The 27,947-nt window shown below is 47.8% G+C and overlaps 2 protein-coding genes across 2 annotated transcripts in view; both read left to right on the forward strand.

The window, feature by feature from the left end:
• Positions 1-13,162: 13,162 nt before the first annotated feature.
• Positions 13,163-22,610, forward strand: ARHGDIB (Rho GDP dissociation inhibitor beta). The gene is made up of 6 exons (XM_034063097.1): positions 13,163-13,278; positions 16,710-16,898; positions 17,485-17,568; positions 18,955-19,031; positions 20,845-20,908; positions 21,814-22,610. Exons 2-6 carry the CDS (start codon positions 16,721-16,723, stop codon positions 22,011-22,013), a joined length of 603 nt encoding a protein of 200 aa, XP_033918988.1. The 5' UTR covers positions 13,163-13,278; positions 16,710-16,720; the 3' UTR covers positions 22,014-22,610.
• Positions 22,611-23,100: 490 nt separating this feature from the next.
• The window catches only part of LOC101870224 (endoplasmic reticulum resident protein 27), a 42,785-nt gene continuing 37,938 nt past the window's right edge, over positions 23,101-27,947 (forward strand). Inside the window, 3 exon segments of the mRNA XM_034063412.1 lie at positions 23,101-23,221; positions 23,412-23,512; positions 26,587-26,724. Of these exon segments, the coding sequence (XP_033919303.1) occupies positions 23,101-23,221; positions 23,412-23,512; positions 26,587-26,724 (360 nt within the window).

A 27,947-nucleotide genomic window follows, 5' to 3' on the forward strand; every position in this document is an offset into this window, starting at 1 on the left:
ACGAGACTGAGCCTCCTTCTCTAGATCTCTCCAAGTGCTATGCTGCCTTCTCCCAGTGCTTCCCGGGCTGCCAGAGCCCTTCTGTTGCTGCAGGCACTGGGATGTAGCTCCCGGGTGAGAGCTGATGGCTGTGAAATCAAAGGCTATTGAGGAACAAGATGTTCTTCCATGCACTTCCTCTGCCCTCTCCTCTGACAAGGTATTACCAAATTTCCCCTGACAGCATTTCTGCTCATTCCAGGGTTTAATCCTGTGGTTATAAGCTTTGCTTGCATCCAAATGCTAATTATACCTAATACATGGTAATGGGCTTATCTCTGTTGCGTCAGATGTCCCACCTCTGGGTTGCTGGCCAGGTTAATCATCCTTCTTTTAGTTTACTTTGAACTCAAAGGGGCTTGAATACTTACTGGCAAATGCTGACTCTTTAATCTGCCCTTTCCTTAATCTCTGATTCTCTGTGGAATATTTCTGTGACAGATAATGCAGATGCCTCACTTGATCTTCTTCAGACAGATTCAGTGTTGGAACTCATCTTCCCCTGTCTGAACCCTTCAAAAATACAGACTCCTTCATGTGTCTTCGTGGTGCCTCAAGGATGTCCCACACAGAACCTCCATGGCCCTTCATGCAGAGATACACTGGGAGCAGACAGCAACCAGGAGGAAATACCCTTGTTTTCACATCCCTTTTGATGGCATTCATGAGAACCACTAGCATCACCCTTGCAGCCAGGCTTTCATCAGAGAGTATTGTATCTGGTGTAAGATGCCTGTGAGGAGTATTACAATTCCAGTCTCAGCTGCTTGAGCTGGGTAATCATAGTGATGCAAAAAGTCCACCGGTTCACCCTTCTCTGTTCCTGTATTTTACACAGGATCTCAGGCCCTTAATTCTACCAGGCAGAGACTCATTTAAAGTAGAATTATATTTCCACAACTGTTTCCCAGATGGGGACCATTGGATAGACTATGCCAGTTTAAAGAAGACATTCAGTAACTCTGGAAGTACAGCATCACACCGTATAAACCCCCCACCAATGTACCTTACATGTACTGCTGGGCACTCGGACAGGAGATGCCATTTGTCTGTCCTGACTGCTCTTCAGGAGCCCCAGCAGTGCTGCTCACACACAGGCTCATCTAGCCAAGGGCACAAGCCAAGGGGGTGCCAGGGAGCCCCAGCTAAGGGATGCCCGACATGAGAAACCGAGCAGCCCCATGGAGGGCAGAGCTGCTTGCACAGCCAGGAAGCTTTGAGACAAACCACTGCTGCAGCACTTGTCCTAATGTTAGAGGAAACAGAAAACAAACACCCAACAACCACATCTCCTTCTCTTAGGTACTGGCTCTGTTCACACTCTCCAAGCACAAACAACCAAATTTCTTCCCCATGGGGTTTTATCAGGACTTTTCTCTCCTCTGGATTTTGCAGTCAGTTCCTTCTCCACCCCCCTTCCACCCTCATTATTGCTTTGAGCTCCTGGGAAACACTTACACTTAAAGTGTTGAGGGCTCCTCTTGCAAATTATTCAACTCCAGTCCTCCAGCCTGTGTAGAAAGTATCTCAAGATGTCCTGTCTCCTCTAGATATACCCTGCCACCAGGTGACATCTGGGTGTCAATCATAGGTGGGTGCCCACATGGCCCGGGGGGGGACACGTGTTGAGAGCACTCTGTGATCCCGGCGCTGGGCAGGCACAGCTCCAAGGAGGTCTGGGGAAGCAGCAGAGCCTCAGCACCATCCTGAGGGACAAAGCGCTCCTTTCTGCACAAAGAGTTTGTGGCTTCCCTGGAGCTCCTGATGGGAGATGTATGGAGAAACAAAGAGGAATAAGGAAATCACCTGTCCTTTGAGAGATGCTTGTGTTTGTGAACACACACATGGCTGCACCTGCAGGGAAGGAGGATTGGGTCCTAATCACTTCAGATCCCTCCCCTGTGCTGGTGAATGCACTGAGAGGCTTCCAGCAAACTTCTCAGCAGTGTTGTGGGATTCAAGATTCATCTTACAGAGTGGTGCTTGCAGTCAGCCTAGTGCATGAGGGCTGAGTCCACTCAAGAGAGTCATAGGCAGCACTGCTGAGATGCCGCGCAGGAACCTGGTGAATATCTAACTGCATCCAGCAGATGGGATGGCAGGGGAAGAAGTGGGAATGTTTGCATCGCATGTGGGTGGCCAGCCAGCAGTGTGGCCTGTCACGTCTGAGGCCAGAGGGACTGGGTTTAGGGTAACAGATAGGTCACATCTGGGTACTAGTAGCATTGCTACTGTGAGGTGCTACCTGAGAAAGGGTAGAGCTGGTACCTCAGCCTAAACTGCAACCCAACAAATCTCCATGCATGGTAATGCACACTGCTTTACTACCTGTTTTGTAATTCCAATATATTTTACAAGCCTGTTATGACAGCCCAGCCCAGGAGATTGGTGTCAGAGATATGGAAAGAGTAGGCAGAATCTCAAGGTGAAAAAAGAAGGTCCAGGGCCCCACTAGAAGTTGCTGGAAGGTCATCCTCATCCTCATCTGGGGCAGCACCTCAGTCATGGACTGCAGTTGTCTGGCTGGAGGCATAACCAGAGGATTAACAATCCTCTGGGATCCATTTGCTGTGGTGAAACACCACTCACTTAACCTTCTTGAGCATCCAGCTCACAACATGAGATCAGGGCTGGCAGGGCCAAAAACAGACCCAGAAAACAGAGCTGTGCTAGGAGCAGCAGAGCAGTGCAGGAGGAAAAGGAAACCAAGGTATGGGTTTGTGTAGTGATGGACAGGATTTGTCTTTGGGTAAGCATGGAGGAAGGGATTTTGGAGTAGCCATCACAGCCAGGGATGTGAGTGCATGTGACCAAGAAGGGACAGTCTCTGGCATGACAGACCCTGGCAGCAGGGACCAGTCCAGCAGTGCTCTGATGCTGAGCAAAAGCCCACAGCTGAGGCTTCTGGCTTTTCAGACTGCTGAAGTTAGACAAGATAAATCCTTCAAAAAGACTCTTAACTTACTTTTAAAAAATCAATAAGGTCCTAGCTCTTGAGTGGACACAGAAAAGCTGGGAAATAAACCCTAGGTACAGGCAAAGGGCTTTCAATCTATCAGAGAAGCAGCAAACACACTTAACGTTCCCATGTTTTTGAGGATGATCACACAGCTTTCGGAGGCTTGTGTGATAATTTCTGGGCACAAGAAGGAGGACGGAGGCAGCATCGTGTTGGTGTTTTCTCTTCCATGTGATGACTGAAGCCTGTATACAAATGCATGGAGATTGATGCACTCGGCAGCTCCTGACAGCAGGAGTGATACAGTGGGCAGGGACCTGCTTGTGTGGCTATAAAGAGGAGCAGCCTGCTGGCAGCAGACTCCACTCCCATCCCCGCTGCTCATTCCCATGCCTCCATCTGCTGCAGACAGGTTTTCAGGGGCTCTCTCTCCCCTTCTGCCTTCTCCTATATAGGTAAAGTTGCTGGGGAAATCAGCTCTACAGACCCCCTACTCCTCTTTTCTGAACCTTAAAAATATATGTACTGTTTGTTTTCAAAACACCCCTTTTATTTCCCTGTTTTCCAGATGAAATCTGGCTCATTTCTCTTTCACAGAAGCAGACATGTGGGAATAAAATTTTCATGGTGTCACATGAAACTATTTTTTTGGCCACTGACAAAGCATGTCAGAAACTCCCTAAAGGGCCATACTTACCGTGTTTTTTCTTATCTCCTGTGATTATCAGGCCATTCCCTCCTCTCTTTCCCTTTTTCCCTTCCCCTCACAAAGCCTGTGGCATTTGCTTTGTGTGGATGCGTGTGCTCCTGTCCAAGGACAGAGTACCTGATGCCTGCCCCTCCCAGCTTCTTCCACCCCTGGCCCTAGGAAAGCCAGCTCCAGACTTTTGGGTCACATCAATTGCCACCCAATCTAGACCAGAGCAGTAGAAGCCATGGGTTCCAACCAGTAGCAGGAATGCAGTTCATGTTGCTCCAAGAAAAACCCTATGAGCTTCATTACCTTTGTCCAGATTATTCCCTATTCCAAGGAATCACTTAAAAACATTGCCAAGGTTTCTGACCCTATTTATGAGCTGCTGTAGCCATGGTAACTGCATGTAACCAGAAATAGCAGCTCACTTGAATGACAAAGAAAACATAAGTTTACAAGACAGTGACTTTTCCAGGGGCTGGCTGAGCTCATGGGACTGTGGGAGGAAATCCCAGCGGAGGCTTGGTCTCAGGGATACAGTATATGAGAGCTGTGGCTGGCAAGGGCCACAATAACTCTTTAGAAATATATCTCTACAAGCTTGTGCCAGGTGTTCGGAAGACTGTGTGCCTTATTGGTGGAGCTTTATCACTTGCCACAGAGATATACCTGACCAGAAATGAGGAGAGACTTTCCAAGGCATCTGCAGTTAAACCTCACTTTCCCTCCTGCAGGCAGGCAGCCTATGAAGTGCCTCTGTACCCCTGAGAAGAGAAGGACAGTGGTAGGACCTGGATTTGGAATGAGATTGTCTATTGGTCTTGTAGAAAGTCAGTGAGGCTGTCATGTCAACAACATTTTGGTGACAAAATTGGCATACCGAGGTGCCTGCAAAAAAAGACAAGCGTGCTGTAACTCTCCTTTACCAATGCCCATCATTTTCCTAAGCTGTCTGTCATTTGTGTTAGTGAAAAAAAGAGAAAGAGATGTAGAGGATTGGGCTTTGCCTGCTGCAGATATTTATCTATTTGAATACATGCAAATCAGTCCATCAAAGATGCAGAGAAGAAGCATCTTAGTGGAGAGTTTTATCACTCTTCCTCCAGGAATTCGTGCACCACTGTTCTGGTGTTAGGATTAAGCATCTGTAGCAGCCTGCAATAAACTGGGTGTGCTGACTTTGGGAATCTGTGCCTGCTGCTGGCTAAATAATTATGTTGAGTGTCTTCAAGAACAGCTTGCAAAAGAGCCTGGTCTCAATTCTCATTTTCACTCATGCCCTGGAGGCTACTTCGTCAATGATGCAGAGATTAAAGAGGCTGAAGTCTGTTTTACCACTGCTGGGGTTCTAGACAGAGATTCCATGGTCAGTCTGGAGAAAAGGGTCCTTTGAGGAAACACCAGTCAAACCGTAAGGTTTAGCTGATCTATCAGCAATCACCCAATCTGTGTTAGAAACTGGGGATATGACTAGACAGCACTGGGGACATGACTAAGTCTGCAAGCCAAGCTCATTGCCAAGGCTCTTGAGGAAAAATCAAGCTCCTGATTTTCTCATTCAGCCAAGGATACTTGATTTTTCATGTCAGATCATTACAGGCCCCAGGCTTTCAGGCATCAACACTTTAGGACATGCTGGAGCTTTTTATAGCAGATGATAAAAAAACCCATGTAGCCTGTCATATACTTCATTAGTTACCAGAGAGTTACATTTTCTTCTGAGTAGTGAGTCTGGCCTTGAAAGAGATAATCAAGTTTTACCATCTAAACACTCACAAGACTGTTACCTTGGTATGATTTTGTTAACTTACACAAACTTTTCCCTTATTGGCATAAATAAAAGGAAACCAGAATTATTTTTTACATTTTTAGATGGCACTTTTCACTCACAGATCTCAAAACACAAAGCTAGATTTTCATCAACCCTGTTTGTAAATATGGAAGCTGATGAACAGGAAGTTCATAGAGCTGCAGATGAGACCCAGCTACCCAGATATCTGCTGTGGGTACTGATGGCTTGGCCATGCAGCACAGAAAGCTCAGTGCTTTGTAACTGCTTTGTGATTCATTGTTTAAGAGCATCCCCCTGCTGACTGCAGAATTGAGAAAGCAATAATATTAACGAACGTCCTTTCCATGCACAACTTTGCTGAATGTCTGCACCAGGGTGTTGGCAGGGCTGCAATGAGATCGAGTTGTTAGATAATTTTAAAAAGCTCCCTTTCTTTCATGTTTTCACTCTGCTCTGAATAAAAATATCAGTTTGGTTTTTTTTTGTAAGATGATTTTCCCCCCTGAATGACATGAACAGAACAAGCTCAACATTAACATACTGAACCATACTTAACATTTTTCTCCTTTTTGATCAAACCCAAGTAGTTAATCTTGTTATCTATGTGACTGCCAGAAAGCCGAGAATGTGGTTACTCTTAAAAATGTACCTGAATAACAGTTTTCACAGTATTGTCTCAAGGGTCTTCCTTAGATTTTTCTTTTTCCATAATTGATTCCTTTTGTATGAATTATATGCCACACACCTGTGAACAGTGATTAAAGGACCCACTAGCACTCACTAAAATGATCACACATCACACTAAACAAAGAAGTAATAATGCTTTGTTAAAAAAAAAATAAAGAGACTGTGAGAATGTGTTTTTATTTAAATGGAAATCAGATAATTCCAGAGCTTTACTCCTTGTAAAACAGTGAAGCAAATGATTCAGTGTCACTGGCCTAAGAAGAAGAAACTACACAAGTCAGCTCCAGATGTCTTCTTTCCTGACAGCTCCTTTTCTCATCTCTTTTCTGAACGATCAATTTTCTCTCCTTGGCAACCAGCAGCTCAATAAAGAAAAGCTCTTCTAAAACAGTTTGGTAGAATGTTTCTTTCTTCTTCTTAAGGGGACACATCTCTTCCTATGGCTTCCATACCACACTCTTCTTTCCTCCTCCTACCAGATAAAAGCACCGCTGTGCAATCTCATTCAGTTCAGCTCTTTGCCACCATTATTATGATTTTTTTCATGTAACAGCTGAGGCTTTCAAACAGAAATGATTGCTTCTGGGGAGCATCATGCACTCTCCTTGGGAGCATTCAACTAATGGGCAGAGGAGGCAGCTCTTCCTGCTCAATTATCTTGTCTCTTGGGTGGCTGCTCATCTCTCACATACATGGATGCTAAATGCTCTAGCTGCCATGTGATAGCAGATCCCTGGTGGAAATAACTGTGGAAGGGGAAAAGCCAGTGGATGAAAATATAAATCATTCTCCCCTCCCCCCCCCCCCCCCCCCCTTTTCCTTTTATTTATCAAGTGTATTGCTAGGTAATACACCTAGTTCTGCTTTCCTCTCAGATCCGGCTAATGTAGAGTTTAGTGTTTTAATGTGTGTATTTTTTTTATTGCCTTTCACTGGCAGATCCCAACCTTTCTTTTAATTTAGAACCTCTACAGTCTTGTTTTCCAGAGAAGGTACACACGTCTATAAAGTGAATTACAGTCTCTTACTGGGAGGCCCATAAGGATATTTCTATGCCAAGAATCTAGAACTGTAGCCTGCCTCTTGGGCTAAGTCAAGCATCATAGACACATCATAGACTAAGTGAACTGTTTAGTAGCTATCACTGTACACTGGGCATGCATGCATGGCACAGAGGATATTCTGACAGTTTCATACATACAAAGAATCATTTGTGGTGTCCATAGCTAATGGCATACTTTGCCTGTAGTGGTGAAACTTATTTCTAGAGAAAAATTAAAGTAAAGGAAGAGGAAAGAGAGGAAAAAGAGGGGAAAGTTTCTCCAGTGGCCAGTTGGGGAAGGCAATGATGCGGTCCCATAGGAGCATCCTCCTCTGTGGGCTCTCTCCAGTGCAGCATGTGATGACAGTGAAAATGGGGAGGGTGATGATTTCTTGTTGTGTTTTTCCTTAGTATCATATATTTTCATCAGGACCCATTTAAACTCCTTGTTGGTTACTCGTGGTTGTGATTCTATTAGCTCTGGGAAGAAAATGCTCATCGTGTGCAAATGTTGCACATTCATTACTTTTTAAGCTTCTGTGAATACATATTATTGGATAATATTTATTGAGAATTTAAATAGCTGTTAGCTGCTTTGTTGAACATGACATTTGATTTTCTATTTTATATACTAAAGTCTACAAAACAAGAGATAAAGAAGCAGAGGAAGGAGGGGCAATTCTCACACTGGTGCTTTCCACTAGAATCCACTACAATAACACTGTGGGGGTTTGCAGAGGCAGGGCTGTGACAGGAATAATATGGGAACAGCACAAGTGCAATAAAGGAAAACTGTTGCCACAGAGATGCTGATAATTACTGCTTCATGGCTTCAAAGACAGCTTTTGTAGCTGCAAGCATCATGCCCTGAGCACTGCTAAGGTGAAAGCACCAAGGCACATAAGGCACCTAAGAGCTAGCAGGAGCCTGGACGCAGCCTGACAGGGAGCCATGAATTCCAGTATGAAATCAAGGTGTCTGTTGAGAGGAGTGTTTAGCACAGGCAGTGCAGGGTGCAGCTGGCAAGAGAGATTTTCTAAGGCCAATAGGGGAGGAGAGGGTGGCACAACTCTCCTTCTAATTTAGTCTCAGCTTCAGCTCTGGGTGTTTTGAAGGAAAGCCACAGCACCAGGAGAAGTGTTTGAATAAATACCTCCTAACACCCTGCCTGATGATCAGCTTAGAACTGAGATTTGATTACACTTGCTGAGATTTGACCTTATATAACCACCTGTTTTCTGAGAGGTCCCAAAATAATCCAGCCCTTTTTCAAACCCAGCTTCTGTGGTGACTTCTCCAGGATCTGGAGAGGCCAGCTCCCACCACAATATCCACTGAGGGGTGGAGACCAAAAGATGCTTTCTTCTGTGCTAGGGTTTGGAATGCAGGGGTGAGACAGAGAAGATACCCCTGCTACCCAGTGGCAGGGACCTTCTTCCCCTCACCAAGCCAGGTCCTCTCACTCTCTCCCTTTTACCTGCCTAGCTCTTCCTCTCCTTTACTGGGATGCTCTGTCCATCCTCAGTCTCAGACTAGTCTCTGGAGGAAACTGGCTCGGTTTTACCCCTACTCTCTCATCCCCAGCCAAATTAGGGGTTTTTAACTCTTCTTGCAGTTTTCCTTGCTCCCCCAGAGGAATCGAGTCATCCAGCAATGACATGTGAAGTCTTTGCACACCTTCAGGCTGGAGATGGGGTTTATGAGCTAAGCAGGTTAACTGGCCTGAAAGCTGCTTAGGCAAGCATTAAATCTCCAATCTTCTCTCCATCTTTCAGGAAATCTCTTCTGGAGGAGATGGAGAGATGGAGCACACAGTCATGTTGACTGGGGTCAGCTATTTGTCCAGCTGAGAGCCCTCAAGTCCTGTGGCCAGGAGGTTTGAAGCGATTGCCATGGGATTGGACAGTAGGAAACACGGAGAAACCCTTACCGGGGGCTCTGTGGCTGCACCCTGAAGTACCTTCCTCCTCCTTGCTCTCCATGCTAAATATTGGCCCCTTTGTCTGGCACTGTGTCTAGCGCCTATCCCTTTTCTCCTTTTTTACCCCATCATCTGTACACTCCTCTGCAGCACTTTAGGAGGGGAGAGTAGCATGGAGTAGGAAGAAGACAAGGAAAACATCCATTAGGCACAGCAGGATCAACCTTAGGATGCTTCCTTTAAAAACCAAATCCCCGGAAACCTTGTGCCTGCATCTGATTTGCGTGGAATGAATTCATGCTTCATTGCCTGTAACCCCTTTTTATCCTGATTAAGTGAGAGGGTGTGGAGGCAGTGCTGGGTTTACCAAAGAGTTGGATGGCACTTGGTGATGCAGTGAATACCCCTCATATGGCAGGGAAAGGCCTTGCATCTGACCTGTCACCTTCCCCCATGCTCATCACCTTGTGACTGCCTCAGGCCTGGATTTCCTCCTCCCATCTCTGGAGGAGAAAGGATCTCTGCAGGTAGTGAGGGACACCATCTGGGGACACCCACCTGGGGATGCTCATGACTGAAACTAATGCTTACTTTGCAGCAGTTGTTGACATGAATTTGCTTCATCATGATGTTTTCTTCCCAGTGTTTCACTAGTCTTCCTGGAAACTGCAAAAAGTTTGAGGGACAGTGACAGGATTCAGCATGTTACCTAAGTTAGTAACACTGTGTACTGAGTTCAGTGCAAATTTAAATGTGGAGCTCCAAACCACTTTACAAGAGCAATACTAAAAAAAATATAACACTACAGTTACAGAAACTGATTCCCTGCCTGGACTGAAATCTCTTTTTATTTTTCCCCTCAGAACTTCCAGCTTGGGAAATTTCAGCTCCAAATTAGACAATTTTGGAAACTAAGAGTAGATTAAAGTAAAGGATTCTAACAGGTGAGGATTTTCTGAATTAGTCACTCCTGAAGGCCATAATATCTCCTTTCCTGAAATGCAACCACCTTTTCTGCAGAAGATGGAGGTGACATTTAGCAGCATGCACCAACAATGTACCACCAGTCTAAGAAATTCAAACCCAGAAATGCTGGACAGCTTATGGGAGCAATCCACACTCAAACAGAGAAAAAAAAAAAAAAAAGACATGCCTAATTTTTTTAATCTTACAATTTTTAAGAAATCTCATTATTTGTTGGCTCTAATAAAGTGCTATAGAAAGTGTATGACTGTTGAGAATAAAGGCTGCACAGTTGAAGAATATGTATTTAAAATTTTGCATAAGCTTTGGCTATTTACTGAAAAGAAGTTTAGACACAGTTGATGATATGTATTAATGTGGTCAATTAATTTACTGTAATCAGTTAGGTCAAAGTAAGTAAGTCCTAATCATAATATTTTAAGTAGAAAATATTTTTTCCAACTAAGAACACATTTGAAATATTACACTTTCATTTACGATAAAGCTGGTATGCTCTAGCTGTTGTCCTTGCCTCCTTCTGCTACAGACAGAATTGGCTGGGGTTGGACAGTGTTTGCCAAGAGATGATCTTCATTACATGGCATCAGTTTGTCAGAGATTAAATACTCAGTGGTAGGGATTTGCTTTCAGTAATATTCTTTTCCAACATGGTTCAAAACCTGCCTTTCTTCCAGCAGATCAGTGATGTGGTTCCCCAGTGGGATGTTGGATATGCTGACCCAAAGGATGATGCCTGGCTTCTAAGCTCTCATCTGCTTGACATGGTGCATACTCAACGTATGCAGTTCCTTCTCACACCTCTTACAAATAGGAAGATGAAGCACAGAGCAATGACATGATTTGTCCAGGATTACATGCCAGCTAATTTCTAATCTAGGAGTAAAATCTGTTTCTCCTGTATGATAAGCAGACGTGCCAATATAGGCCGAGTGTATGTACTCTATGGTGGCACATAGCTATACATCCCTATACCTTCATGCATATTTGTGGATATGCTGGTCTTGATGTATGCTCACACACATTTAGAAATAGTAGGCAAATAGCTACACAAAGGCACAGGCAGTCTGGTATTTATAGAATCATGGAAAAGACCTTCAAGATCATCAAGTCCAACTGTTTCCCCAGCACTGCCAAGGCCACCACCAAACCATGTCACCGAGAGCCTCATCCACACAGTTTGTGAACACTTCCAGGGATGGTGATTCCACCACTGCCCTGGGCAGTCTGTTCCAATGCCTGACTGCCCTTTGGGGAATAAATTGTTCCTAATATCCAGTCTAACTGAAAAAAAAATATAAGAGACAAAGCTAAACCCAAACACCCCCCAGCAAAAATGATTGTAATGACGCTGGGGTTATGATTGCCTTGTACTCTTTGTACATAGCTACTAAAACCAAGGGAATTTCAAGCCAAGCCATGATTAAACCGTAACCTTAACCCACACACCCTCCTAAAGGGTATTATGGTTTCCCAGTACAAATTGGGAAATCTACTGAAATCACAGTTAGTACTGACAGCACAGGAAACAAGAAGTTGATGTAGCAAACACAGAGGCTGTTCAACAAGATCATTTCCTCAAAGCTCCCCATAGTTTACACATCCAGCTCTGCACACTTTTCTCAGGCCAGGGCTATTCACATGAACATTTTAAACCACCATAGTGTGGCACCATCATTAAAAGAATTTGCTCTGTCCTTTCCCCATCCCTATCCCATACAGCCCCTTCCCTTGTGTTGGCACAAGGGTTTAGTCACATTGGGCCACTGTGAACAAAGACTGGGAAACCTATCTGGGTTTAAAATGATATTCTTATGCATTTGTTTACATATTTGTGTGAGGCACATTTTAAACTCAGCTCAGCGCTGTGCTCAGCTCAGCTCTCTTGTGCTGGCCCATAGGCAGGGTTAGCATAGGAGTGAAACAGAGCAGCAGAGAATAAAATAATTTCTCATGGTGGTGAAGCTAATTCATGGAAGTTTAAAATGTTTCTGAGGCTACAGCCCCTGCTAAATGGAAATTCATTGCCAGACAGACATATGCTCTCTTGGTCCCTTGAAAAGCATGAGGTCAGAATCAAAGAGCCACCCATAGCCTAAATGAAAGCAATGGCAGGCTGAGGAAATCAGTTCCTCCAAGATCTCCTGCTCCTTTAGCAGAGCCATCTTACTCAGTTGTCTGCAGCCTTTAAAAATTTGTGTACAATACATGTTTTTTAATAGACATGTGGATCCAGGGCAGTGAATTTAAGCCCACTGATAACAGATTTATTTGCTATGCTTATTTTGCTTCTGGAAATGCATGAAGAGCAATCTATCAATCGTTGCAGATCCAGATTTGCTGTTTGCAAACCAATGATCTAATTTGTTACGCGTTGGGGATTGTGTGTGTGAAGGATTTATCTGACTGAAGATATTTCTCAAGGAAGTGGTGTAAAATTTTTCTGATAATTTCTGATAATTTGTAATCTGGGGAAGGAGAGCCTGTTCTTCCTGAGGTAGCTGCTCTTTGAAGCTGCTTCTGTGAAAATGGCTGGGAGCTGGGAACATTAGTTAAGTGCAGCAGGTAGCATATGTTAACCAGGAAAAATGAGGTTCATCAGTAATGAACCCCAACTGCACCCCCCCCGTATCTCTCCACCTATGCAGGAATACACTCAACGTGATTCTCCGCTTATTTTAATCGGCATAAATCAGGGCCAGCTTTTGTAATCGACTGCAATTACACCAGGAAAGTAAACAAAATAAAAGCCAGGACTGCAAAACAAAGACCCCCTCCTCGCTTCCCAGGCACACGATTCCGGAAGCGGGGAGCATTCCCGCGTCCCTAGCCGGGCTCAGCTCCGTAAACAAAGCCCCGCGCACCTCTGCGCAAAAAAGAGCGCAGCGGGCGCGCAGACAAAGCGGAGCCGGAGAGCGCTGGTGAGCGCTGCAGCATGCAGGACTGCAGGGCTTCCTCTGCGAGTGGGCTCTGGCGGCTGCTGCGGCTGGCTTTTTTCTTTCTATTTTTCCTCCCTCTCCCCCCCCCCCCCCCCCCCCCCCATTCGTGTGAGCGTTATTTTTTTTTTTCCTCCTCTCTTCACCAACTTCCTTCCTGCTCCAACTGCCAAAGCTCAAAGCTGAGCGCTGAGTGGAGGACCCCGGTCGCAGGCGCCGCTGAGCCGGTGAGTACGAACCCCCGGCGGGGAGAGTCCGGGGGAGCCGGGCAGGGGGCCAGGAGAGGGCTCACCCCCAGCTCCATGTCCCAGGGCGCTGCTCAACTTTGCGCCTTTGTTCCCGGCGGCTGGTTCCGTTGCCCAGCCTTGCCCGGGGAGACGGGCAGGGCCCCCACTGCATCCGAGGGGGAAGTTGGGCTCCACGCTGTGGTGGGCTGGAGGAGGGGGAAGGAGAGGCAGCCCCTGGGGTGGTGGGAGGGCCTCCGTGGGGTGTCGGTGGGTGTACCCCAGTGGGAGGGTACCCGTCAGTCCCCGAGCTCCCTTTCTGCCCTCGCCTCCCCCGCGGGTGGGATGGGGAGTCATGGCCGGGGGCGCTGGAGGGGTCGGTGTGTTTTGCCCCTGTTGTGGAAAATTACTTCCTCCCAGCTAAACCCACTTCCTGGAGATAAGCCCTCGATCAGAGGGGGTTTTGGGGAAGTGATGCACAGAGGGAGGGTAAATAAAATGTTGCCCCTGTGTCACTGCTCTTTGTGCCCATGGAGGCGTATGGAGGCTGAGGAGGTTCCCACCATCTGCCCCACCTGCTGCAACCCAACTCCTACTGCAGGTGTGAGGGCAGCCACCTCACTGCACAAGCAGAGCCTAGCCAAGAGATGCTCGCACCACTCAGCAGGGCATGATTCCTCCTTCATATCCTGCAGCCATCTCCCTCTCTGGCAAGGACCTCTAATGCTGCCCTTGCCCCTCTCCCCACTGCTTTGTGGGTGCTGCTAGGCCTCAGAAGCACAGGTGATGCATGACTGTGGGTTGCGGCCGCAGGAACGTGAGTAAAATGTAGTGGTGCAAAGCACAAATCGTCCAGATTTCTCCTTGTGTGGAGCATTTATAGGGTTAATTTTCTCATTTGTACTGCGGCTTGTTGCCTGCAGGGGGGTCTCCATTTTAGCCCAGCCCTTGGCTTGGGCAGTGGCACAGGATCCCAGGGACCCCCATAACTGGGTACCACACTCACTTTGGGGAAGTGCTGGTGCCAAAGCCCAGTAGCATGTCTCAGCTTGTAGAGCTGGAGCAAGTAGAGGCAGGGGTAGCTGAGGTGTGCGCTTTTCTCTTGGTCACTTCCTGCCTGAGAATTTGGCAGGAAGGCAGGGTCAGGTCCACAGCCAGGGAAGAAATGCCAGAATGGGCTCTCATCAGTACTATACTAAGATGTGTGTGAGCCAGGGGTTGTTCAGTGAGCCACCCACATGGGCTGGCAGGGAATGTCTATATGGCTTATGTGATGCAAAGGGAAGGTCTGAGGGATGGAGAGCAACCAGCTGGTGCAACCCTGACTGCTTTTTCTCTTAAGTGTGGCCATTGCTCTCTCTGGTGTTAAATCACCCCCACTCCCCTCCCGGAGGACAGGGTCAGACAGGCAATTTTGCGCTGTGGTCGTAGGGGTGGCGGATGCAGCCTGGTATCATGAGAGAGCTCAGGAGAGAGAAAATTACATGGGTCTGCAGCCGGAGCCCAAGTGAAAGGCAAGACCTGGTGGTGGCTGCTGCAGCTCATTACATTCTTTTCCTGTGCTGCATGTGGGATGGCACTGAGAGGATCGCAAGCCTTTGTAAGGTGACTAATGCTGGGGCCGCAGAGCAATGGGGCATGAGCAGTTGTTGCTGTCCTGAGGGAGCTTCTGGTTTCCCTCCTCTTTAGGACAAGCTCAAGGGCCTTCCCTATGGTGTGTAAGTCCTTCACACTTGTAAGGCTGGGCATGAACTCAGCCACAGTTACTCAGCTGCTGGGACGTGTTTTCTTCCCTGTTCATGGGAGCTGGGATTCCCATTTATTTCCCAGCTGCTTGCTCTGCACTAGTTCCTGACTCACCACAAAATTGCAAAGTAGTCTTGTGATGGCTATTAGCATTCTCAACTGTGACACCACTCTTCTTATTCTTCTGCTGCTTGATTCTTCTCTGTCCTGTTGTACATGTCAATATATCCCTCCCTGTTTTGTGGGGTTTTTCTTTTGGTTTGGAGATTTTTTCATTATTTTTTCCCCACTGGAATTGCACTGGGAAGTCTGGATATTACTCACTGCTGCCTGATTCCACTTGCTGATTCACCCTGAACTGTTGCGTGTATAGCTTTTTTTGCATTTCATTTCTAGTTTAATGAATGAGCGAACTATTCCACTAGCTGCCAGTTTAACTTACGGGAGCAGGGGTGAATGTTAAGGCCAGCTGCAGAGAAGGATAAAGGGCTTGCTGGGGAAACTGCAAATAATCAGGCAAAAAGGGGAATTTTTAGTTGGGACAGTCTCGAAAAAGGGGTTAATACAAGGATAAGTGGAAGTGAACTGAATGAACTGTGTAGCTTGACCAAATCCTTTTGCTGCCAAACAGCAAGGAATGGCTTGGCCATTTGTGACAACTGCCACTGCACCAGAGGACTGCTGTTTTCTGCCTTTCTCTGAAGAATGGCAAAGTGTCTGAAACCATGCGGCTGGCTCCACAAGGCAGGCAGCTGACTAAGGGGGACCTGGCGCAGCACTGCTCACCTCTCCTGCCTGTCTCCTGTTCTGCCATTCCATAACCTGGCTGCTCATCAGTTGATCTCTCCCCACTCTGGCTCCCATTTGGGATGCCACCCAAGCAGCTTTGCTGCACTCCTGCTTTCAGCAGTGCATGTCCTGGCTGTGGGCTCCAGCCATCCTGCCTCTCTTCGGAGAAACCCCACTGATGCAGCACAGGTACACATGGCTGCTCTGCAGCTGGGCTGGATGCAGTCACCATCATGATTCTTTCCTCAGCGGGAAGGAGATAAGATTGGTGCCTGAACTGAGCTGTTCCTGGAGCAAGTGCTGGGAACACCAGCAGATAAGACTGTAGTGGGTGCATTTCCTTGAGGGCTACTTGCTAATATAAGGGAGCTGCTGCCAGGTATTTGAGCTTTCTATGAAATGTGGCTTTTAGCCTATTGTGAAAGGGTAAATGAAACCCCTGGCCTTGGCTTTATTCATGTCTCTCTGTGCCCCAGTGCGTGGCAGTGGCTCTTTGTGTGAGGTAGCTGGCGAGCACTGAAGCACGGTGGCTTGTAATTGCAGGGCTGCCGGCCACAACTGTGCTGCAGAGTGGCTGTAAATCACTCTGCTTTCAGCCTCTGCTCCTGCAACTCCTCCCCATGAGGGAAGAATGGTGTAGGTCTGTAGGTCTGCGTGTGCGCGTGGTGCCTGCAGGGAGAGGAGAGGGGGCAGAGGGGGATTGTGTTCGAGCCAGAATATCGGCTCGGCAGTGCCGGGTTGCAGCCGATCATCAGCGCCATTTGCCTTTAACGATCCCGCTCCGTGCTGGGTGTGTGCCTGCCTATCCAGGGATCGAGCTGCGCAGTGCCCAGAGCAATTGCCCCTGGGGATTGCCTTCCAAACCAATCTCACTGACTACCCCCTCCTCTGTTACCCAGACCAAGTGACCATGACTGAGAAGACCCAAGAACCTCATGTGGAAGATGATGATGATGAGCTGGATGGGAAACTTAACTACAAACCTCCTCCCCAGAAGACACTGCAGGAGCTGCAAGAGTTGGACAAGGACGATGAAAGCCTTGCTAAATACAAGAAGTCCCTGCTGGGAGATGGACCTGTGGTAGTAGGTAGGCTGGGGCATTCTGATAGGAAGGGACTGGGGAGATGCATCACAACAGTGTGCTGTGGGGATAGTGCAAAGTGGCCTTAAAGAAGAAGGAGCTTGTTTTACCAGGTACAAGAGTTCTGTTGGAGGACTGGGGATGGACAGGTGGAAAGATGTATGTCAAAGAGACAGGGAAGATGCCCTGACCATTAGGTGTAAGGTTACTAGGGCATGCTGACATCAGAAAGGAACTTGTGGTGGGAGGTCTGTGGGCCTTGGAGGACCCTTGAAGGGTTAAAAACCCCTGAGGGGACCATTGTATGCTGAAAGAGAGACTTGCTGCTCAGAATGATTTTACAGGGGGATTGCCTTGGAGTGGAAAGACCTCCTCTAGGTATTGGGATGGAGGTTGGAGGGATCCATGTTGGCAAACTGGGGTAGATGCATGATCCTATTGTACTAATGGTCTGTTGTTTATAGGTGTTCTGTGAAGTGCAGTTTCTGTGTTTCTTCAGTATTCAGAGACAGTGTTCAGTCTTCCTCCCCACCTCTCCCCCCCTGTGTAATATTGCAAGCTGACGGCTTCCCCCTGACTTTCCTACCTGCAGACCCAACAGCTCCCAATGTCGTGGTCACCCGTCTCACCCTGGTATGTGACTCTGCTCCAGGACCAATCACCATGGACCTTACAGGTAGGCTCAGACTCCTGTCACTGCGCACAAAGGGGAACAAGCAAAGGCCCTGGCATGCTTCACATTGAAAGGGAGCTTGTCTTTGAGATGCTACAGTGGATTTCAGAGGAACTCTAAAGGCATCTTAGCCTTATTTCTTATTTTGATGTATATGTGTATGAAAAAGGAGATGTACAGAAAAAATTGTTGAGGGTCTTTTTCTCTGGCTAGACTAATCAAAGAGCTCCTGAGTTTTTCCTGCATTCTCTTCTTTCTACCTTTCAATGAGACCTCACGAGCATATGGGATGTGCATGCATTTGGGTAACCGACTGTTTTGAAACTTCAGAATCAAGCAATGCTGCAGTTCCGGCTCCTGAGGACATGGGGAGAGAACCAGGCTTCACCTTATATGGACTTTTCTGCAGAGAGAGGAAGCTGGGCCCAGAGGAGCAGAGAGGCTTCCTGTTCAACCAAAAGCACTCAGAACCCTGCAGAGTCCATGAAGCCTCACAAGCTGGGCAGCAGCTGTAAAACATTCTCACTCACCCACACCATGGCTGGGCATGGGTGAAGCATGCACATGCTCCTGTAGATTCCCAGCAATCGGTCTGTGCATGAACATCTTTGCGAATATGTGCCCAGACTTGTGTTTGTTTAGGCATTATCTTGATAGATGTGGACACAGACACACAGAATAGAATAATCTAGAGTATCACTTCCAGAGACAGCCCTGACCTCAACCACACAGCTAAGGCAGGTGTAACTTCAATATCCCACTGATTAGAGGGGTTGGGTTTGAGAGGCTCATGTTGGGTTTCAGGTGAACATTGAATAAAAATTCCAACATTCCATTCAGAATTCATTTTCTAGTTTGTTAATTCATTGGAATTAAATTAACATATGCAGATTTTCCGGTTTCTTTTTCCAGTTCACCAGAATCCTGTTTCCCAAGTGTTTCTACTCAACTGACACTTGGTTAACAAATGAGCCTTTGACCCCCATGAGCCTATGATTCCCTTTTGGCAGAAATAGGACATGCTGCTCTGAAGTTCAGCTGAGGTCCAAGATGGTCCTTGTTGATAGTCATGTCTTGGAATTATATGTACATAGTTTTTGCAGGTAGAACTTTTCATGATTCTTCCTTCATTTTTCATTGCATAAGACTGTGCCAGAGATTTCTATCTCGTGCACATTCATAGAATCACTACATATATACACCTAGGCATTTCTGTGTATGTGCTCTCAACAGGGCAATTGCTTACACAGACCTCTGTATACTCATTTTTCAAGTGTGCTGTGCTTGAAGGGATGCTTGCTTTTGACACCAATCCCCGCCCCATCCTCTGTGCATGTGGTCTCTTCTCACTGTGAAATGTCTAGCTAATGGCTTGATCTCTCTTTACAGGTGATCTTGAAACACTCAAGAAAGAGACCTTCGTATTAAAGGAAGGAGTGGAATACAGAGTTAAGATCCACTTCAGAGTGAGTTGTTTTCCTTCCTGTTGCTTCTCATCACTTGCTGAGTCCGGTCAGTGGCAGCCTACCGGATGAGTAGAGCCAGGCAGCATGCCTGCCTAAGAGTTGGGCCATTGTATAGCTTCCATAGGTTCACATATCATCTGCCCAACAAGGGACTGGGTATTTCCAGGGAATTGCTTGTGCTTGATGGCCCCTTGGAAGAAGTTGCTTTCTGTCCACTCACAGTGGTGAACAGGTGATTTGGAAGCCAGATGGGTAGTTTTGGCTGAGTTTGGCTTTGCATTTTAGCCACCAGAAAACCTTTACTTCACACAAAGTGGAAATGGACAGGGAGGAGAAGAGAAAATTGCTTTCCATGAAGTACTGGTACAGTTGGCATTGCTGTGCATCATGCATAGAATCATAGAATGGTTGGGGTTGGAAGGGACCTTAAAGCTCACCCAGTTCCAACCCCCTGCCATGGGCAGGGACACCTTCCACTAGACCAGGTTGCTCCAAGTCCTGTCCCACCTGGTCTTGAACACTGCCAGGGATGGGGTAGCCACAGCTTCTCTGGGCAACCTCTGCCAGGGCCTCACCACCCTTACAATAAAGAATTTCTTCTTTATATCTTATCTAAACCTACGTTCTTTAAGACGAAAGCCATTTCTCCTCATCCTGTCACTATATGTCCTTGTAGGAAGTCCCTCTCCAGATTTCTTCTAGCCCCCTTTGGGAACTGGAAGGCTGAATACATAAAAAAGATTTAATACCATAGCATTTAGCTGAAGATGCCCGAGTTCTTCTGGGTCACAATATATCCAAACGGTCTCATTTCTTCCCCTCTCCCATTAACCAGTGTGTCAGCCATTTCTTCTGCTTCCAGCTGAAAATGAAACTTGGCCACACTCCAGCGTGGCATCCAGTGCTGAAGTGATCATCCCCAACAAATGTTTGCTGCAACAAAGCTGGGCTTGGCAGAGAAGGCAAAAAGGGAAGGAAGATAGCTCTCCTGAAATGGACAAGGGAAAGTGTTAATGTGTTCCATTCTGTAGGAAAGATTTCCCTTCTTCTCTGAGGCTTGCTTTTTCAGGGATTGTGTCCAGAGACACCTCCAGCTCTCCTTTGTGCTATGAAATATTTCCATCTGTATCTGCAGCCTATTGACAGGAGATGCCTGGAGCCAGACAAGTTGTTCTAACTCCCTCCCTCAGTTCTAAGGCTGGTAAGGGCTGGCACCATGTGAATTATCTCCTGGGATTTAAAAGGATCTGCCCGTCTTGTTTCCAGATTGAATAGTGCTGTGGGGAGGCAATGTATGCTGGAGGTGGACAGCAAGGGATACATTCAAGCTATCCATAGGAGGTCTGAGGAAAAGCTATGAAGAAAACTGTGCCCCTCTGTCTTTTGAGGAGAAACTTGCCAGCTCTCAACAGAGCTTAGAGAGTAGCTGGGAGTGCTCAGTTAACCTTGCCCCCCAATTTGTGCTTACATGGATAACCCTAGTCATACATGTCTGATTTTCAAACGGAAATTGTCAACCAGGAATTCCCTGCTTCACTTTTCTTTGTCCTCATCAGCCCCTTTTGTGAAGCTGGCTGATGTGCTTCAGTCAGCTTCAAAGTCAGGGGAAAGGATGGAGAAGTGCAAGAAATGCACAGAGGATGCTGCAGGTCTCAGGTGCCTATGGAGAAGTCCTCACAATGTGCCTTGTGCCGAACCTTTGAGAGCAGTGGTGTAGGAAGCCAAGATGGGTATGTCTCCAAGGAGAGGGAAAAACAACAGCTATAAAATCAACCCCCTTCCCCTGACACTTCTTTCTGGTCACTTCTTGCAGGTAAACAGGGACATTGTGTCAGGACTGAAATATGTGCAACACACCTACCGAACAGGGGTGAAGGGTAAGAGCTCTCTGCTTTGCTCATCCGTGCTTCTACCTCTTTGTCCCTCTACTTAAAGAAGTGTGCTGGCATCTCTGGATGAGGACAGGGCATCCTGGTCCCAAGGCCCACCCTGTGCCACCATGTAGGAGGCAAAGCTTCTCAGCAGAGTGCCTTAGCCTGCACCCTGAATCACCCAGGCCAACTGCTTCCTGTTCCTGTGCAAGCTCAATATGAGCCACCTCTGGTATCTGTATGCTACACCATTGTCTGTCTGCAGCAGCAGTCCTAAGAGACACTGCTTAGACAGTGCTTGCCACAGATTTCCTCTCTATACAGAGCTCTTCACCTCCCCTCCTCCCCTTTAGAGTGGCTCAGCCTGTGTGGAGCTTGTCACCCCCTGAAAGCTCTTCCAAATGCACTTGGTAAAATTCAGAATTGCTCTATGGAACCTCCCGCTGTGTGCAGAGACCTGTGTTTGCCCCCAAAAGCACTCCTCTTTCTGCAGTGTTGCCCTGCCTGGATGAGGCAGAGGAGACCCCCATTTTGCATACACACGTCCCTCGTGCATTTCTGCATGCAACCACCTCTAAGGCTCCAGCACACACAAGTGGTGTCTTCTCACAAGAAAATAGAGTATCAGGGGATCAAGAGAGATCTTGAGTCATACATTGGGTGTACCCACTCCCTTACAGCAGAACACATATGAGAGGATACTAACTGAATTGCTTGTACATCTGCCCATTCATTTATCTTTCCAGCTGTCCTTATGCTTCACTAACTTTTCCCACTGATTCTGTTTCCCTTGCTGACATGGACTGTCCCTTTCTCTCCCCACTATCTCCTTTCTGTCTGTGATTTGTGCCCATGCTCCTTGATCACTCTCCACCTGTGGGACTCATACTTTGTGAATTATTTTCTCCTAGTGGACAAAGCCACATTCATGGTTGGCAGCTACGGGCCACGGCCAGAGGAGTATGAGTTCCTGACGCCTATTGAGGAGGCCCCTAAGGGTATGCTGGCTCGAGGCACCTATCACAACAAGTCCTTCTTCACAGATGATGACAAGCATGACCATCTCACCTGGGAGTGGAACCTGTCCATCAAGAAGGAATGGACAGAATAAGTTCACTCAGTTTGCCTTCCCCCTTCCCAACCCCTTGCCTCCTGCACCAGTCTCCAGGTGGGCCATGCCCACCATGCTGCTCCTTCCTGCCACTGTGGCCAGCCACAACCCTGGCAACCCTTCCCATGGGTGCTGGGGCTCTGTGCCAGCCTCGGTAGATGCACAGGCCTGCAGGCGGCCTTTGCTGCTGCTTCTGATACACTGAAAATAACCTGCCCTTTCTCACCGCCACCCCATCGTTACACCTAATGGGTTAAATTGGGAAGTGTCTCCCCCCCTTGCTCCCAGTACTTCCTTCTGCTGCCTCCATCTCTCTTATACCAACTCTGGTCCCAGAAGTGCCTTTTCTAGGAAACAAGATCACCTGGCAGGGTGGACTGGTCCCTGGAAAATCCCTATCTGAGTTATACTTGCCATATGTTCTGACTCACCATAAATGGTTACTTACTTTCCATGATGGTCTCCTGGTCTGTATCTGGTGCCCCACCCCGTTAAAATCCATCCTTGTGCAGGCAAAACCAGTCAGGGGGAATGCAGCTAGATGCTGTAACAAGACTTCAGTGTCCCAAGAATAAAACCAGTTTCTTTCTTCTTTTCTGTATAAGTGTCACATTCTTTTCTAGAGTGTTTGTCAGTGATGTGTATGTGGAGAATGCATTATAGGAGGGCTTAAGAGCATGTTTCAGCCAGAAAATAGCCTGCCTCCTTCAAAATATGTCCCAGTGACTGCCCTGTTGCCCAAGCACAAGGGGGCATCATCCTCTGTGCCCCAGCACTTGGAGAAGTGCAGTGGCTCCTTCTGTGAGGAGAGATGTTCTTACCCTGCTGGGGCACCTAGTCACACAGGCACAGGGTAGCCAAAGTGTCCAGCGCTATGGGTGAGGATGCACTGGTGGTGGTGTTGGTGAGGCTCTCCAAGGCTGCTGCCTCTGCAGCAGCGAGGGGCTCTCTCCTAGCCAGGAGGTTATCTCTGGAGCTGAAGGCTTCATCCTGGGCCAGCTGCTTTCTTCCCATCACGCAGAGAGTGGCTATGGGCCCCTGCAGCAGCTGACGTGTCTCTTGCTGGAGAGGAGCTGAGCAGAGTGCCATGGCAAGGACAAGCCAAGCTGGCACCATGAACACCTCCATCTTCCTGTGCTTCTTGATCATCCTGCTCACCAGGGGCTCTCCAGCAGCATGTGCTGGAGACAACAGCTCTGCATCCCACAGTAAGTGAGAATTCGTCCTGGCTTGGGGAAAGGCTGGGTCTGCTGTAGGGAGTCTTTTTTACCCAGGAAGGTTTTGTTGAGCTTGCAGGAGAGGTGTGTGGGTGAGACTGTAAGGTGTGGGGATGCTTTCATGCATGTTGGGGGGAGCTGTTTCTGTACCCTCTGTCCAACCATGACCTCTCCTTTCCAGGCACAGGCAGCACTGCAGAGAAACCTGTCCTGTTGGACAACGTTGCAGATGCTGAAGCTTTCATCAGTGGGGCAGAGGTGGCGGTCATTGGATTCTTCCAGGTGTGTTCACAGCACCTCCCCTCCACCAGCTATGAACTCAGTCCCACCCTGATAAGAGCATGGAGCTGGATGTGGCATATACACCTTCCAAAGGCAGCTCTGTCCCAAAAAGTGCTGGGGTGTGACAGGCCACAGAGGGAATGCAGGGAATTTGATCTATGTGTGGGAAGGGAGATGAAGCAAAGGAGGAAGGTGAAGGAGGTCATAGGAACCCTGGAGCCAGAGAAAGAGAAATGCTGCAGGGGAAGCAAAATAGAAATGTGGGTGGCAGAGAAGCAGTGTTGGTGAGGCATGAGTGGGAATGTCAGTTTGCTTTAGTCAGCAGTGACAGAACGAGGCACTGCCTGTGTCATGGGGCTAAGGAAGCTGGGTACTGGGGAGCAGCACTGGTGCGGGCCCTCTGAAGTCCAAGAGTGAGCTCAAGCTGCAGCCTCCTCCCAGAGGCTGTGTAGGCATGGTCTCTCTGCCTTGCTGCTTTGTTCCCCAGAGTTGATACCCTTGAGGCCTCTGCCTCTCTGTGTGTGAATTCAATTGAATTCAGAGGTGAGTGATGGTATGTGTTCCTTGCTCTCAAAATTACGTGAATGTTTTTCCTCAGGAAACAAGACAAAAATATTTATTTATAGCACCACAAAACAGGGACCTCTTTGTCAGTATCCTCATTGATTTTAAGGTGCACAAATCCCACCTTTTTCCCCCTTTTACTTGAGCTCTTCTCTGGGCTTCTGCTGCCCAGACACTGCCTCATCGCTCCTGTCAGAAAAGACTTCAGCTTTTCAAAAACAGCTCCTTCTGAAAGCACCTTCCTTCTGCCCCATGCCTGGGGTTGGAGGGCAGCCTAGGGAGGGCATCATGGCCTTGGTACAGGGAAATGGCACCTTACAGCCCACCACAGAGTGAGGACTGATGGTATGAAGCAAGAAGCATGGGAGTGCTGGAGGCTTGTGCCCCAGGGGCCTTGCTAAGCACTGATCAGAGAGCACCAGCTGCCTCACCTGCAGTGCCTGCAGGCATTTGGAGCTCCTCACTCTTACAGTGCTGCAGTACTGCAAACCAGCAACGGAATCTCACTGTATGGAGATACCTCCTTCCCCTTGGACAGCTGGATGGGCTTGTGGCAAGGCTGTACCTGGGGCACAGAGCCTGCTGCTAAGCAGCAGCAGGGACTGTGGGTTCTTGCTGGGCAGAGCTATGCAAGGGCATAACCACTGGTGTTCTGTGTGCCACTGTGGCCTCTCTGTTGGTGCACGATTTCATTCCACAGAGACAGGAGGCTGGTGCCATGTGGCCCAGTCTGCCAGGAGCATGAGGCAGCAGGCAGCAACGTGTCAGTCGTCCAGTGCCTGATGCATGACAGGGCTGCGTTTAAACAGTGGATAAAGACCTATGTGTGCCATGAGGGCTTGTCTTGGCCCTCTGCCTGAGAGTATATTCATCCACATAATGCCCATGTTCTCTGTTCTCCATAAATTATTTTTCTACTGCAGCCTTTTAATTCACTGCAGTACGTGGCTCGGCAATCTCCCTGTATAATGAGCACAGCCTCTTTGACTGGGAACAGAATGCCATGATGGAAAAACAGCACACTGCTCCAGAAACCCTGCATGTCTGTGAGAAAGGGCAGTTCTTGGCCTGATTAAACTCCAGCTTTCTTAGGAATGCTCCAAAATTCAGTGCGGTTATTCACACCCCAGGCTTTAGTGCTCTCACCAGAGCCATGTTGTTGTGCTGGCATTTCAAAACAGGTCACGAGACATGTTTTTCTTTTGAATAAAGAAAGAATTTTGTTTTCAATCCACTCTGGGCTCACAAACAGCTGAACTGATGGTTCAAACTAAAAAGAAAAACAAACCAGTTATTTTCTAGCAGAGACTGTGTCTTGAGAATTTAAATCCAATAAAAGGTATCAAAAATACATTACTCAAAAGGTTGGAATGGGAATAGCAAGGGGTGCTTCAATACAGGTTAAGGTTGTAGCCAATGCTCTTGCTCAAGAAAGGAAATGGACCTTAAATTACTGAGAAATTGCACATTTTTATCCCTTGATGTGTTTGCATTGGCTACTTTTTAAAGTATGTGTCTAAGACAGCTTTTTAAAAGGAGCCAGGATGCTACTAATGCATGGTGGTTTTGCAAAAGTTGTAAACCACTGACTCTAAAATCAAGTTTATCTTAAAAATTGCATTTTTATATATTTATATACATGTATGTGCATAATTATATGTGTGTATCTGATACCTAAAGGGTGCCTGCAAAAAAGATGAAGAGGGATTTTTTACAAGGACGTGTAGGGACAGGACAAGGGCAATGACTTTAAGCTGAAGGAGGGTAAATTTAGATTAGATGTTATGACGAAATTCTGCATTATAGGGTAGGTGAGACACTGAAACCTGTTGTGCAGAGAAGCTGTTGCTGCCCCAATCCCAGCAGTGTTCAAGGCCAGGCTGGACAGGGATTGGAGCAACCGGATCTAGTGGAGAGTGTCCCTGCCTATGACAGGAGGGTTAGAACTGAATGAGATTTAAGGTTGCTTCCAACCCAAACCGTTCTGTGATTCTCATTCCATTATTTCATGATTTCATATATCTATATATATTTAAGCATGCTACATCCAGATTCTGGCTTTCTCCCCTCCCTTTTGAGACCTCTGGGGCTTCTCACAATCACAGTGTCACCTGCAAGCGTGTGGGTAAGACGTGTGGCTTCACAGAAAGGGAAGGCCAGGCTTGCACAGCGCTGTGGCACCTGCTAGCTGTGGCTGTGACACCCACAGTGCGCCGGGCACGTCGCTTGTAACATCCCTGATTCTGGGGAGGAGCGATGGTTGGCGGGAGAAGGGAGGAGGGTGATCTCTGCAGCATCCCGTCAGCACAAGCAAGGTGATAACGGGAGAGAAAGATGCCGTCCCTCCCTTCGGCTGTCCGGTTTTCTCCCCTCTCTCCCGGCAGGGGGGCCTGACCCGGGCGGTTCTCCCCGACTGCCGCTAGGTGTCACCCTCGCGCTACCTCATGAAGGGCGGCGGGCACCGCTCCCTACCTCCGCCTTCTCCACGTTCCCTCCTTCTCCCTCCGCAGGAACCTGAGAGCCCCGAAGCATCCCAGTTTCTCCTGACAGCTGGCCGGATCCCGGAGGTGCCCTTCGGCCTCAGCACCAGCCCCGCGGTCCTGTCCCACTACGGCGTCGAGGCGAACACCGTCACGCTATTTCGCATGGTGCGTGAGCCCGCGTTGTAGCGTGGAGTGACGTGGAGCAGCGTGTTCGGGGACAGCACCCAACTTGCTGCCGCCGCCGTGGCCAGATGACCCCGGGGAGCCAGGCGGGGAGAGCCGCGGCTGCTCCCCAGCTGCTCCCGGCTCGGGAACCGGTGCCGTGCAACAAGCTGTATCCCCCAAAATCACCCCCCCATTTTAGAAGTTCCTCTGCCTGCTAGGTTTGATGAGAGGGGCTCTAGGACAAGAGCTAAAGACCTGCCCGCAGTCATGGTAGGGAAGAAGTGAAATCTCCAGGTGGTAGTGACAGAGAAGTTTAAAGCTGCTCTCTCTTGGACATTAGGAAGGAATTCTTCACTAAGGGAGTGGTGACACTCTGGCACTAGTTGCCCAGAGAAGCTGTGGCTGCCGCATCCCTGACAGTCTTCAAGGCCAGGCTGGACAAGGCTTGGACAAACCTAGTGTAGTGGCAGTCACCTTAGAGGAAGCCAAAAAACAAGGCTTGTAATTGATAGTCACTGCTTGCCCACCTAAAAGCACATCTGTAGTGCTTCCTGCCCCAGAGAGGCCTTTTACTTTTTACTTGCAGAGTACCCATCACCAAAATATGCAACATTTTTTACACCTGATAAGGTTCTCCATTTTAAGTGTTCGCCCTGTGGATCTGGTCCAGCACCCAGTGTAAAGAATGACGTTTCTGTTTCTGAGTGACCTGCCTGGAACTCAGTTTTACTTGGATGGGTTTCCGTGGTTTTGGTAAGGTTCCTGAGGCACACAAAGAGCATCTAGAGGCCATGTTACAATGAATCAACACAGCAGGCATGATAGCAGGTCTTGCCAAGCATCACTTCAGACAGGCAAGGCTGTCTCAATCAGTGCACAACTTTTCCATCATGACTGAAAGCAGGTCCAGACTGGGTCTCTGCAGTTATAAATGCTCTGCTGCCAAAAGAAGTCCCAAACACTTTTTCTGTCTGCTGTACTATGATTTGCAGTTATTCCCTAAATGGGCTTTGGGCATGGGCCCATTAAAAATGTTTATTTGCAGTTTCTCAGGGATGGATACAGTTGTATTCAGTAAGTGCTGGTGCCTCACTAAATTTGAAGCTACTGAAGTTTGAAGTTTTCTGAGATTTAAGGAGATGGTATTGAGAAGGGCTATATACTTGCTACAAGGGTACCGAAAAAAGCTAAGAGCAAGTATTCCGCCGATTATGTCCATTTTC

Source organism: Melopsittacus undulatus, chromosome 5 (genome assembly GCF_012275295.1).
Source record: "Melopsittacus undulatus isolate bMelUnd1 chromosome 5, bMelUnd1.mat.Z, whole genome shotgun sequence".
Classification (NCBI taxonomy): domain Eukaryota; kingdom Metazoa; phylum Chordata; class Aves; order Psittaciformes; family Psittaculidae; genus Melopsittacus; species Melopsittacus undulatus.

Coding starts and splice junctions, on each gene's coding strand:
- ARHGDIB (XM_034063097.1), top strand. CDS start 16,721: ATGACTGAGAAGACCCAAGAACCTCATGTGGAAGATGATGATGATGAG. Junction 16,899..17,484: donor AGATGGACCTGTGGTAGTAG/GTAGGCTGGGGC, acceptor TCCTACCTGCAG/ACCCAACAGCTCCCAATGTC. Junction 19,032..20,844: donor GAGTTAAGATCCACTTCAGA/GTGAGTTGTTTT, acceptor CACTTCTTGCAG/GTAAACAGGGACATTGTGTC.